Here is a 13,108-nt window from a genome sequence, read left to right as displayed (position 1 = left end):
TTAAGCAAGGTTACTTTTTCATTCCCATCTTTTACAGTTTCAAAATAACAAAAACAGGAAAAGGGCCCAAAACGAAAGTTTGGGCACCCTGTGTGGTCATTACTTAGTACTTTGGCAAGTATCACAGCTTGCAAATGCTTTTTGTAGCAGCTAAGAGTTTCCAGTTTTTGTTTTTGGGGATTTTGGCCAATTCTTCTTTGCAAAAGGCTTCTAGTTCTGAGAATCTTGGGCCGTCTTGCATTCACTGCTCTTATGAGGTCTATCCACAGATTTTCAACTACGTTTAGTCAAGGGGGCTGTGAGTGACATGGCAAAACCTTCAGCTTGCGCCTCTTGAGGTCGTCCGTAGTGGATTTTGAGGTGTGTTTAGGATCATTATCCTGGTGTAGAAGCCATCTTCGTTTCATCTTCAGCCTTTTTACAGACGGTGTCATGTTTGCTCCCAGAATTTTCTGGTACTTAATTGAATCCATTCTTCCCTTTTCCAATGAAATGTTCCCTGTGCCACTGGCAGCAACACAAGCCCAAAGCGTGATCAATCCAGCCCCGTGCTTAGCAGTTGGAGAGGTGTTCCTTTCATGAAATTCTTTAACCAGTTAATATATTTTTCTTTTTTTTAAGTCTAAAAATGCTTGTACAAGAAATACGAAATGCAACGAACTACATCATTACAAAGGCAGGTGTCACTGACTAACCACTAGAGCTGCAAACAATGATTAGTTTTTGAAAGTGATTAATATGTTATAATGTTATTATTCTCAATTAAATGTTTTCAATAAAAATTAGCTGGCACATGCCAACTACCAAGGTGAGGGCATGTGGAGAGAAAAACAGTAAAGAGGGAGATAGGTTGTTAAATTTAAGATGGTGAAAGTGAGATTTTAAGACCCATTACCCAACAGAAAAAAACATTTAAATTAAAACAATAAATCTGTTCAAACACAAGACCTCTAACAATACCTTGCTGATTTCGAATTACAGTTTTAAGGCGTTGGATTTAGATGGTGTAAAAAACTTTTTCAAGAGATGCTAAGTTCACACAGCAGGAGACTAAGAAAGGATACAGTCAAAAAAAAAAAAAAGGGGGGGCAGATGGAGAAAGGGAGACAAAAAGAGAAAAACTGTGAGTCTGACTGAACTGATGAAAGGAAAAAGAAAGAAAGGAAAAGGAGGGAAATAAACGGATTGAGTGAGCAGAGGTGTGCTCTGTATAGAAAATGGACGTATCCAGCTGTCTCTCCCATCCAGCTCTACCCAGAAACCCTTCAATCAAACAACTATGATCAGGCCTGACCACTGCAGCATCCCCAGGCCGCTTTCATTCGCTCTCATTCATACATTCATCCATTTTTCCTCTCCTCTGGTGCTTTAAGCCTACCAATTATCATCAGTTGCCCCCAGACGGCCTCTGTCCTTGTTCCTGTTTCAGCTGGCCTTTCAAACAGCGCTGCATTAATAAGCCAGTTGTTACAAATAAAAAGGGAGGTGAGCGGTGATTATTCAAAGTCCTCCTGAGAGAGAGAGAGGAAGCCCACGTTTCACACCCAGGGAGAGTAAAAGCACCGCCTGCCATTTATGGGGCTGTCCAAGGGCCTGGTATGGAGACTAACAGGAATAATAATAAAGGAGGAGAGAGGCTGTAATGGACCTGGATATGAAAAACTGCTGCCTGACAGGAAACGGTAGATGCATTCAAAGAGACAGCATCCTTCATATATCTGTTCAACAGGATATATGCATTCATTATTTAAAGGATCATACGAATTGAGACCATTTTTGGTTCTATATCAAATGTAATACCTGAAAGGAATAGTTTCGGGAATTATATCTATTATATTGTATATCAGCTGTAATGCTGAGAATTAGCTGATAAGATTAATATCACATTCATGTGCGTACAGTAAATATGAAGCTACAGCCAGCAGCTAGTTAGCTTAGCTTAGCACAAAGACTGGAAACAGCTAGCCTGGGTCTGTCAAATGGTAACAAAACCTGCCTACCAGCACCTCTAAAGCTCACCAGGCCAAGATGACAGACTGGTAGCTGTAGCATTACATTTGACAGACAGATATGAGAGTGGTATTAACCTTCTAATCAAACTCTCAAAATGCAAGCGATTAAAAATATTTCCAAAAATGTCAAACTTTTGTTTTACACACTAGGACATTTGACATACTGCAAGTTGGGCTTAAATATTCTATTCAATATTTGTATTTCTCTGTAGCAGAGAAAACCATTATTAAAGACAGTTTCGGAAGAAGTATTCAGATCATCTACTTAAGTGAATGAACATTTTTTTTCCTCCTGAAATTGTTGGTTCTGCAATCAGCGGTTCTGTGTAGGCTCTATCTGAATCTGTTTTGGGACTATATCCGGGCCTTTGAGAGAAGTGCACACCACGTTCCAAGATGGTGCCCAATTCACCAAAGAAAGTTGCTAAGTGACTCATGTTTTATCATTTTACAGCACTTTCTGCTGTAATGACGTGTGTGTGGTAAACATTTTCTTTGGGTCAGTGAGCATCACTTGACCTGCGGGCACTGTTCCCAGGGGGCCTTGGTGGCCACAGCTGGCCGCATATTGTTCTCAGTTTTTTTCTTCGTAGATTAAAACTGGGTCCCGTCTTATTTTCTGGGAATTGCACTAAGAAGTCGCACTTTGCTGACGAAAAGACTACGAACGCCGAATTACATGGATCAGAACGGGAATAAAAGCAGACCAGCAGGGTTAGAGGGTGAAGGTACAATTAACTGTTTCTGCCTCATACAAACAAACGCAGTGGGAAATTTTCTCTTTATACCTATAATACAATGTCTTGTGATTGCGGTTGCCATGCTGACATAAAAATTTATGTTGGAATTATGTGCCCCAAGGGAACATAATTAGGCTAAAAGCAGGAAAGCAAGAAGAAAAGTAGAAAAAAATATGACTAGTTTTGTATGACTCTCACTGACATGTAATTATCCAACAGGCGTGTCTGTGCGTGTGCACGCATGTGTGTGTGTGTGTGTGTGTGTGTGTGTGTGTGTGTGTGTGTGTGTGTGTGTGTGTGTGTGAGAAGGCCACTCACCTGCACATCTGAAGCTCTGAGCAGTGAGTCCCTTCTCCACAGCCAGACAGGTGAGAATACTGAGGAAACTGGTGGTGACTGACTGCCTCTTTGCTCTCTGGGCCTCCCGCTGCCTCCTCTCACGAGACGGTTTTGACCTCAACAGCACTCCCTGGAGGCCTGGAGCTCCTCCCGATTCTCCCCCTTCTTGTTGTGCAGGCCTCTGTGCTCCCACTGCCTCTCGCATGGTGTGCACCCATTCCTGGGCCTTAAGGTGATCATCTGCACGAAGTCGGAGCACCTCTTTTGGGAAAACTACCTGGAAACGTTCCCTTCTATCTGCCCACGGTTCTCCATTCTCTGGTTCCTGATCGTGCTGTACAGCCAAGCAGGATGCCAGGGAGTACTGGAGGACAGGCTGGAACACAGACCCACGGCCCTCAGTAGGGAAAGCCTGGAGAGCAGATCTGGTCAGGACGAAGGTGAAGGCCAGCCAGTTGTTCTGGTCCATTAGCTGGTGGAGCAGACCAGCTTTGAGGACGTCCTGGCAGCGGTGGGTGAACAGAGGAAGTGTGGTGGGTCTGCTCAAGACGCTAAAATTAGTCTGAAGAGAGAGTGAGGCCTCTGCTGAGGTGGAGGTGTCGCTCTCGCCATCAGGCCTGGTGTCGAGCCCCGACGGAGAGGTTGACGAGGAGGGTGACATGGGTGCAGGAAACTTGGCGACCTGTTGGCTTTCCACTCCGGTCTTGCGCTGGCGGTTCTCCTGCCTCACAGGTCGGGCTGCCTGCACCTTTTCCCACATCAGCCGTCTCCACTCCATGGCCTCCCATTGGCTGGCCGCCCTCAGCTGGAGACGCGTGCTATTGAAGAACAAAGCCTGCAGCGTGCGTTGATCGACGGCCTGGGTGATCTGGCCGGGCTGGCTGCAGGCCGCTGGTGAGATAACGCTCTGGCAGTGTGACAGAGAGTAGGCAGTGCCCAGCTGGCGGTTGGCGCTGCTGTCCAGAGTGTACAGCCGGAGCTCGCATGGTGTCAGCTCGACATGGCAGGGTGTCCAGCGGCCCCGGGGCCCCTCGCGCTGCTCCATGTCACCCTGCTTCACCACACTGCTACTGCTGCTGCTTTTATCGGCTGAACAGAGACACAAAGGAGAGAAGAAAAAGGGAGAAACGAGACACAGATGAGTAATGTATGTGTTCGGGCTAGCCACAACTGAAACAACACGCGGTTTTATTTTAAATAAACACCTTCCCACTGGACAACCAGATACAGGTAATCCGATCTGCTTTGGGTCACATACAGTTACTTATCTTTTAAAAACTTGCCATTTTGACCATTTTGATAGATACCACTTTGGGAGTGGAGTATTCCGCTCAAAAACCACAGAAAACTTTTGAGCATCAAACATTCACCCTCTGAATTGTTTGTAGCTTGATCCTTTGTGGGTGTTGGCATCTGTAGCTTTTGAATATTTCAATAATCCAACTACATACTGCTTAAATTTTTCACGCAGTCCTGCTGAACAGTGAAATGCATCTTCTGACGTTTTCTCGACAAAATCACAGGGATAATCAATAACAGATTTCATTCAATTCAAGGCATTTGTTATTTTTTATGCGCGCACAAATGAAGAGGGTTAAATAAGCTATGTAAAAAATTTAATTCAATAGTGTAGGAGACAGTTCCTTAAATTTTAAAGATAATGGCCAAGTGGTTCTCCTCAGATTTCTGTTTTTCTGATTTGTTTTTCTGGAGGCTGACGTGACTTCTACAGGGGACAACCCACGCAGCTCACTATTTTTTAGCCCGGCCTTCTCAGTCTCGTTATTGCCGGCTTCGCACAAATCACTGCTCTTTCCACCAGCACCTTAAGTCATACCAAACTGTCGTGAGAGGCCCCGGATTCGCCGCAAACAGGGTTAGGATCACAATGTCCAGACACACTTCTCAAACCACTCCTGCACCATATTTCACTTCTAACCCACTGATCCGTACGTTCCAAATAATCATCGCATAGCCAGATAATTGCCAAATATGCTACTTCCAGCAGCGCTTCAAGGCTACAACAACATTTTGTAACATGTGCATCAATGGGGTTTGAGAAGTTTCTATGATGTGTTTATATGCTTTTGCCTTGATTCTGGGTCCAGAATTGGAATCCACTGTAACTGCTGTGAATCCAAGCTGACTGTAGCTGCCAACCAATATGAACGAGCAAGATACTAAGCAAACTTTTCAGAGCCTCCTGTAAAGACAACAGACGGAGAGTGGTTGATACTCAGAAGACATTCTTGGTGTTGTATTCCTTTAACGACATGCTTCAGTATCTTCGACTCACACTGCTAAATAATTTCCGATCATACTTGGGTCCCTGTGAGTAAAATTTTTTGACATCAAGACTAAATCTATGGCAATGACCTGCATCCTTTGTCCTCTTGGTTTTGCTCACAGAGCTTTTTCTCACAGCTCGCATAAACCCTCACACTTCAAATTGATCTCAGGAACCACAATCTACATGAGCCTGTTTCCTACGCAAGGTAGCTTATCAGAGGCTTGCAGCTCAGACCTGAGTGTTGGTATTTTCATAAGAGATAGTACTCCAAGTGGGCTTCTCTGAAAACACTTCTTGTCATCAAGACAGGAAGAAACAGTATTGTTAGAGGCCACTAAGTAAACTGCCTAATCAAAATAGCCAGAGGCACACCCTCTCTCTATTTTGCCTTTTCCTTTGTGATATATCACAATCTGCTACTCAGGAGGTTTGTTTTACCCTCATTTATGTTGTTCCTCCCTGTCTCACTCTTCTTCTGTGATGTGGTGTGTTTTCTTCTTGATTAAGGAGGCTTCAGACTCAGGTGGACAACAGGCGCAACCTCTGCTAGGACACAAAACTGGGGCAGCCTTTATTATGAGTTACGCTGAGTTCACTGCCCGACTGGAAAAATGCTTAAAAAAAAACAAAAAAAAAACATATGGGTCTAATGCCAAACAACAGAAAATCTATCCTACTGAAAAAAAAAATAGTTATGTGACTTGTGAAGGAGAAAATGTGGAGATTAAACAAACGTTAACGATTAGAGTCAATGGATACTGGATTTTAAAGGCCAATAGAAAATATAATTTTCACAAAAACACAGACATTTTGTAACAGATATGCTGGAGTAAAGTAAAGGTATTTCAAATTTGAGCGATCAGCTTTACCATCTCTAAAAAATATATAAAGGGTACGGTCTATACTTGCTCTATATGAAAAGTGCTCTGAGATCATTTTTATGATTTGATGCCATATAAATAAAATTTACTTGATTTAACTTTACATATAGAGGTCCAACTTGAAATGTAGCAGTGACTCAGCTTGGCAGGCATCCAAACCATTTCAAAAAACAAACTTTACCACAGACCAGTGACCAGCATTCATATGACCTAATGAAACCAAACACTAACAAAGATTTCATCATTTCTAAAAGCTGTTTCAATCTCAAATCTCCACAACAGAATAAGGAAGAGAGTGGAGCACCCGCTACACAAAACAGGCCAGAAAAAAACTACAAAGCACAGTATGAAATTAGAAACAGAAAGATGAATCTTTAGGACTTAAGATGGGGCAAAAAAATCTGAGAAGTGACACTAAAACCTATTCTATGAGCTGTCTGCAGGTGCCCTGATTTGGTAATTTGCATATCTTTGTCAAAAATATCTACGTGTCTAAAAAGAGACTAAGATAAATTTGGTTGTAAAGTGAACGTTTTTTTAGACATGTAGGTTATATACAATCATCGATTAGACAGTATTTCATCTGCTATATTTCGACATGTAGTTACGACCTACTTCACATTGAAATACTTGAAATGCTGTTGAAACTATGGTTATATGTCACCTAGATGTCTAAAAACTTCCACTTTTCAACCAAGTTTAGCCCAGATTTAAACATCTAGACATATCTTGGCCTGCAAATAACAACAATTACTTATATGCCCCCCCCCCTCCCTTAACCATTGTGATTTAATTGTAAACCCCGACCAGAAGCCGTCTAATTGACAGATGCTGCGATCTTTTTCTTTAACATGCTGAATCACTCAAGGAGGGAGAAAGGAAAAGCTGAATCCGCCACAGCTCCTGTTAACTAAGGGGTGGCGAGTCAAGTGCCTCATCAATCTTATCGAACCAGCAGCAGACATGGTGTCACTATGTCTCGGACTTTGCATGTTAACAAACCTTTTGCTAAAGGAACAAATGAATATGCAAATAAGTTGAGCAGGAATCAAGTCTGGCTGATTGGCAGTCTCCACGCTTGGGAGAGTCGAGATGAGAATTAGGCATTGTGGCAAGGAAAACTGCTCTGTTCAATTAGCCTTCATCTACACCTGGTAGGTTTTGACATCACACTCCAGTAATAGTCTAATATACACATGGAAACCTTCAACCAGAATTAGCACTTTGCTCTCAGTGCTGCAAACTAACTCTCCTGTACCGCTGCCCTAAAGTCAAACAAGACGCAAACCTTCGCTCTAGTCTTAAAAAAGCAATCTCACCCACTGATTAGGGAGCCAATCTTAATAACACATGATGTTTTCTAATCTAACAGACTGCAGTGGCTACCTGGACAACAAAGTACATATAGTCTGCAAATGAAAAAGCAGCAGACGGCACCTGCAGAGACCCATCAGTATGCCATCCATCTCTTTTCTACGGGGCTCACCACAATAAATTTAAGACAAAGGCCTTTTTAATACCACACAGAATGCAATTTAACACCTGTTTCATGATCATACCTTCTAAAGTATTACAGTATGATGGAAGACCTGTAGGGACAATATGGCCTTGAATTATTTATTATCGTATCAAATTTATTTCAGTTCTGTCCAGCAGTACAATCAGACGATCACTTCTAATGATTTAATTGATTCAATTGATCCAACCTGGACTCATGTAAATGGCATAAAATGTGTGTAAATATTAAGTCATTAAAAAATATTTGAGTTCATTTAAGTTTCGCTAAAATCGTAATTGCCCACGCTGAGACAATGAGCTTTCTAGCTACAGTAGCAAGCAGTAGTTATGGACATGTGTTTCTATTATTTTGTCCATTCCATTTATATCAATGAGTTTAGGCTAAATAACAGAAACGCTTCTCTGTATAATACATTACAGTCATAAGCAGCACAAACTACAGCCTCCAAAAAGGCCATACAGTTAAATTAACACCTCTCTAGAACTCTTTCAACAAAAATTGAACATTATAACCGTGGTGGGGAGAGGATCTATTGCAGGACTGTTATATTAGTCTGCATTAGCTTTAGCTAGGTGTAACTAATAAACTGCAAACTGAGTATAGATCCCATGAAACTCCACGAAAAAGATTTAACAGCCTCCTGCTCAAACCACTCACGCACCGGTCTCACTTTATTTTATAGATGTGTAGTGTAGTGTCTCCTGACAGCCCACAATCCCATATAAAAACATTTTAAGACTTATAAAGACCTGCAGATACACTGTTTCTAGACTGCGAGAGTGTGTGCGTGTGTGCGTGCATCATTTGGGAACTAAGTACAGTGGTATATCCCCAAGTTGAGTAACTTCAGAATTTGAAAAAGGATGTGTTACGGTGCATTACAATTGATACAACTATGACTCTCTTAAGGAGGCCAAATGCCCTGACATCTATTTAGTGACGCACATGAATGGATGAACGAGTTTCATCCGCTGAAACAAAGAGGAAGCATGAATGCATGCAGAGTAAGCGAAAGCATGCAAATGAACTAAGATGTAGATGCAACCTTTAAGGTGGGGTTACAACTGAAAAGCTTAGACACCCAACAAACTACTTCAGAACCAGTCGCTGCCAGGTTTACTCAAAAACGTTTCTTTTCACAACATGTATGCTATTTGCAACTGCCATCGATAACCAATGACGTCACTTGTGTGCTGCCCAAGGGAGACATACTGCTAAATATCCTAAAGAAGACAATGAATGGTGTGCAAAATGGTTTGTTGGATGGGGGCGAACTGGACAACTGAAAAGGAGAAAAAACTGACAGAACTGCAGCAAAAGAATGAAAAACTCTACAATTTTAAATCGAAGGCCTACCGCAACAGCGTTCTCACCCAAACTCTGCTTCTTTCCTCCTTTTTCGCCCTTTTCAGCAACACGGCGCCCAATATAAACTGTGCAAGCTGCTGGTTGCCATCCGTCTTTGTTTTGGTACAAGATCACAAGACATTTGGTGTTCTCGCAGGATTTGCGGAGCACCCATCTTTCGGGGTTAGTCAGTACTAACTCTGAATGAAAATACTGAAAAATGCCACAATTACCAGAGCCCAAGGCGACGTCTTCAAATAGCTTTTACTTCTCACTCCAAAAAACAGACATATTCAGATTGACCTTGTATAAGCTGCAACCAGCAAATGTCTGAGATTTTGTTTGATAAATGACAAACAATTAATTATTTATCAAAATGTTTGGTGATTAATGTTTTGCTGAATGACTGTTTGATTAACTTAAATAACTGCTTCAGCACAAGTAACATCAGTGATCGTAAAATTATGTTTTATTAGTTAATATTCTTTCACATAATCCCATTGGGGAATACTGTGTTTTCGTACCAATAGCAAAAAGTGTCTCATCATCCAGAGGACCAGTACGAGCTGATTAACTGTAAAAGTTTGGAGTCTGGTCTATAAAGTCCTGGTGATAACTTAGCAAGTTACCTAGTTTTTTTGTTGTTGTTTTTTTAAACAAGCTTAACTCACATTACTGACAAAGTTTGATTAACGGGCGCGTTGTTTCACATTAAAAAGGTGCCAGCAAAAGCTCTTGCAGGAACCTTGAAATTTTATGAATATTAAACTACCAAGGAATGCTTGCTAAAAAAAATGTGCAACCAGAAACAGACCCATTATTTACAAGAATTATAATATATAAACAGATGAATGCAGCCCTTGGAGTTCAGTAAGCACTGTTATAAAACATAAAGCAGCTTTAATGAAAGCTAACCATAAAGACTGTTTGGTCTTATATACACTTGTATATTGTGTATATGAAATAATCATCATTTCCATTTACCATCTAAACATCCCCATATGTCACTAATGGAAAGGCAAACAGGCCACTTTTTTTCAGTGTGAATGAAGAGACATAGCAAGGCTGAGCCAAATCACTCACCCTTCTGCTTATTACCATCCTTTTCCTACTTCTCTCCTTTTCAATACACATCGAGCCAAACTAAATAACCTGATGCCTTTTCACACATATGCTAATACTAAATAATCCTGCCAGTATCAGGAGCCGGATAATTGGGTTGCCTCTTCTCTCGCCTCATTTGAGTCCATTTGCTGACAGGATTACAGGCTATTATCCCTCGGGATCCCTTAGGATCTCCTTAGGCCTTCAGATGGCCAAAACACACAAACAAATGGGGGGTGTGTGTGTGTGTTTGTGTGTGTGTGTGTGTGTGTGTGTTGAACTCGCTGCCTGAATACTGACTGTCATAGCACAGCTGTGTCATTTCAAGTTATCATCATCTTCTATCATTATTGCTTTCTCTGAGGATGCTTCAAAATAAGTACAGCATACGCCCCGATCTGTAACACAAATAATCCACGAACTCTGTTCTCCAAAAGCCTCTGAAAGGCTGAGAAAGCTTTCCAGTGAATGGACAGTCAATCAGAACATAGCAGCAGGAGGCGGTGTGCATGTTTCTGACAGGTAGGGGCAAGCCTTTTGGCTTGAATTAAGAATACTTCCAGTTTAATGAGTTGGTCACCTGAGGACATGGCATCATGTTTAATGAATCAGAGCAACAACAGCTCTCCGCACCATAAATACCCAATTAGGAAAAATTCCAATGCGATTAAAGGGTCGGCTCACCCAAATTAGAAAACATATATTTTCCCCGTTAGCTTTAGTGACAGCTTTGCAGATAGTTTTTGTGGTCGTTTTTTTAAGTAATTTCATATTGTGATATAAATATATGTCGTGATATAATAAATTTCCCGATTTAATCAAAAAACCACTCATAAATGAAATACCTGAATTTGAACCCATCAAGGTATTTTGTCACATTCATGTAAAAATTCCAATATTGCCAAGAAAGAAAACTACTTATTTACTTACAACATTGCCATAATGGCTTAATACAACCAAAAATAATGTGATTTTGGGCTATATATTTTAACTAGACTTGACTTGACAGGACAGCTAACTCATTATAAACTGAAATCTCTAACAATGTAATCGTTTCTATTGTTTCACAGTCTATTTCATAATAGCACCCATCCCTGGTTTCCAAAGGAAACGGCTGACAAAAAAAAAAAAATTAAAAAAAAGAGAGAAAGAAAATTGAAAAACTTGTTTAATAGAGTAAAAAAACTGTAAAGGATCAGAATTTACAAAAAATACCCAAATAAGAGAAAATGTATACACATATAAATTAATTTACAGCATAGGCATATATATTGTAGGATGTGAAAAATAAGCTTTCTTTGCACATGACCAGATGTAGATGCGGCCACGTTTCTGTATATCCAAACATAAAAAGCAAAAGCTCTGTGCCTCCACACAGTTAAATTATTTTCATAATGAATGAATCTCGTTTTTTTTTTTTTTCAATTTATCTTTTAATCTTTAAATTTTAAGAACAAAATAAAAAATGACCATCAAAATTTCTCAGAGCCCAGTGGATGTTTTCAAATTGCCTATTTTGTCTCATCAACTGTTCAAAACCCAAAGATTATCACAATTGTTTTCAACTGTTTTTCATTTAATTGATTAATCGGCTCACTTTTTCAGTTCTATAATAGACCTGAAAGATTTGGACTCACAAATTGATAACAACCACTTTCAACATCGGATCACACAGAGACTCACACTGTGTATGTGAACTCACCCTCTTGCTGGTGGTTGAGGATCATGTTCTTTAGGGTGTTGCAGTCCACTGTAGGCAGGCCGTTGTCAGTGTAGGCAGACGGCCGGTAGTTGACGTCAGATCTGGAACGGTTGTGTCCCTTCTTGAAGGCTGAGTTGGACGAGGAGTTGGCAGTGTTGTTGGTGCACTCCTTGGTATGGGCTGCCAGGTCGTTGGTGGAGCGCGCCCGGCTTCTCTTCCCGTGCCGCAAGCCCATCCCCAGCCCCAACACGCTGAAGTTGTCGGCCCACGCCAGGCCTAAGGGCCCCACCTCCGGCTGCTCTCCAGCCAGTAGGCTCCATACGCCGCTGGAGCTCAGCTTCCCCAGCGCAGCACTGGACACCTCCTGCAGCTGCTTAGGCTGCCTGGGAGGCTGGATGTTCCCTGTTTGAGCCTGGCTAGGACCTTGGCCTTGAATCCCATCCATGCAGTGGATAAAGTCCTCTGTGGCCTCCAAAGCCGGGCTGATATCGCCCACCATGTCAAGCTGCTCAAGACCCTCCATGGCTGGGTCTTCCCCTGAGCTGTAAATCTCACAATTAGATAGTTTCCCTAAATGGCCACAAAAACCCTGTTAGCAGCATCGACATGTCCAACAAAGCAAACTAGCTGTCAGCTGGACAAATACAAGTCTTTTAGGTATGTTGACAAGCTCAGAAGGGGTGAAGAAGAGCCAAGCAGCCTGCAGGCTTCACAAACTGCTGTCGGAAGCCAAGTGCTGCTCCCCGCCTCAAGATAGGGCCTTCGTCCAGGGTTACAGTCTTCCTTTTCAATGGCGTGCCTCTACCTCTTGGGGGAAAGCTACTGTGTCTTCATGCCAGAGATAAACAAGACTGCCAGCAGCTTTGGACTCTCCAAATTGAGCCAATTTGGACGGCAAACTAAGATACTTAGCCAGATATACACACTTTGGGCTACAAAAACAGTAAAACCCCTCTGCTCTGTCTGAGATGTTCAGGTGTGAGAGACAAAATTCTAGAGGATGTGAAGTCAAAATCGACTAGCAGCTCTATTTTTGGTGCTCTTCTGGCCTCTCAGGTGCCTGTGAGGTCATTGGAGGGAGACTTTTTGTGGCTTGACTGTAACAGAGGGTGGAGAAAATGAGGAAATAGTAAAGAGGAAGCATGCCGAACAAACACAAAGCATGGAAACACAG

At 41.8% G+C, this 13,108-nt stretch overlaps 1 protein-coding gene across 3 annotated transcripts in view; it reads right to left on the bottom strand.

The window, feature by feature from the left end:
• plekhm3 (pleckstrin homology domain containing, family M, member 3) overlaps positions 1 to 13,108 on the bottom strand; it is a 54,162-nt gene that overhangs the window by 37,278 nt on the left and 3,776 nt on the right. For all 3 annotated transcript variants that reach the window (XM_040148226.1, XM_040148227.1, XM_040148228.1), the window contains exons 2-3: positions 11,935 to 13,031; positions 3,071 to 4,180 (exon numbers count right to left, since the gene is read on the bottom strand). In XM_040148226.1, coding sequence (XP_040004160.1) covers positions 3,071 to 4,180; positions 11,935 to 12,457 — 1,633 coding nt within the window. In that variant the 5' untranslated portion in view covers positions 12,458 to 13,031. The remainder of the gene's footprint in view (positions 1 to 3,070; positions 4,181 to 11,934; positions 13,032 to 13,108) is intronic.

Source organism: Xiphias gladius, chromosome 16 (genome assembly GCF_016859285.1).
Source record: "Xiphias gladius isolate SHS-SW01 ecotype Sanya breed wild chromosome 16, ASM1685928v1, whole genome shotgun sequence".
Lineage (NCBI taxonomy): Eukaryota > Metazoa > Chordata > Actinopteri > Istiophoriformes > Xiphiidae > Xiphias > Xiphias gladius.
The sequence above is the reverse complement of the archived record's forward strand: the minus strand, read 5'-3'. Positions and strand labels throughout refer to the sequence as shown.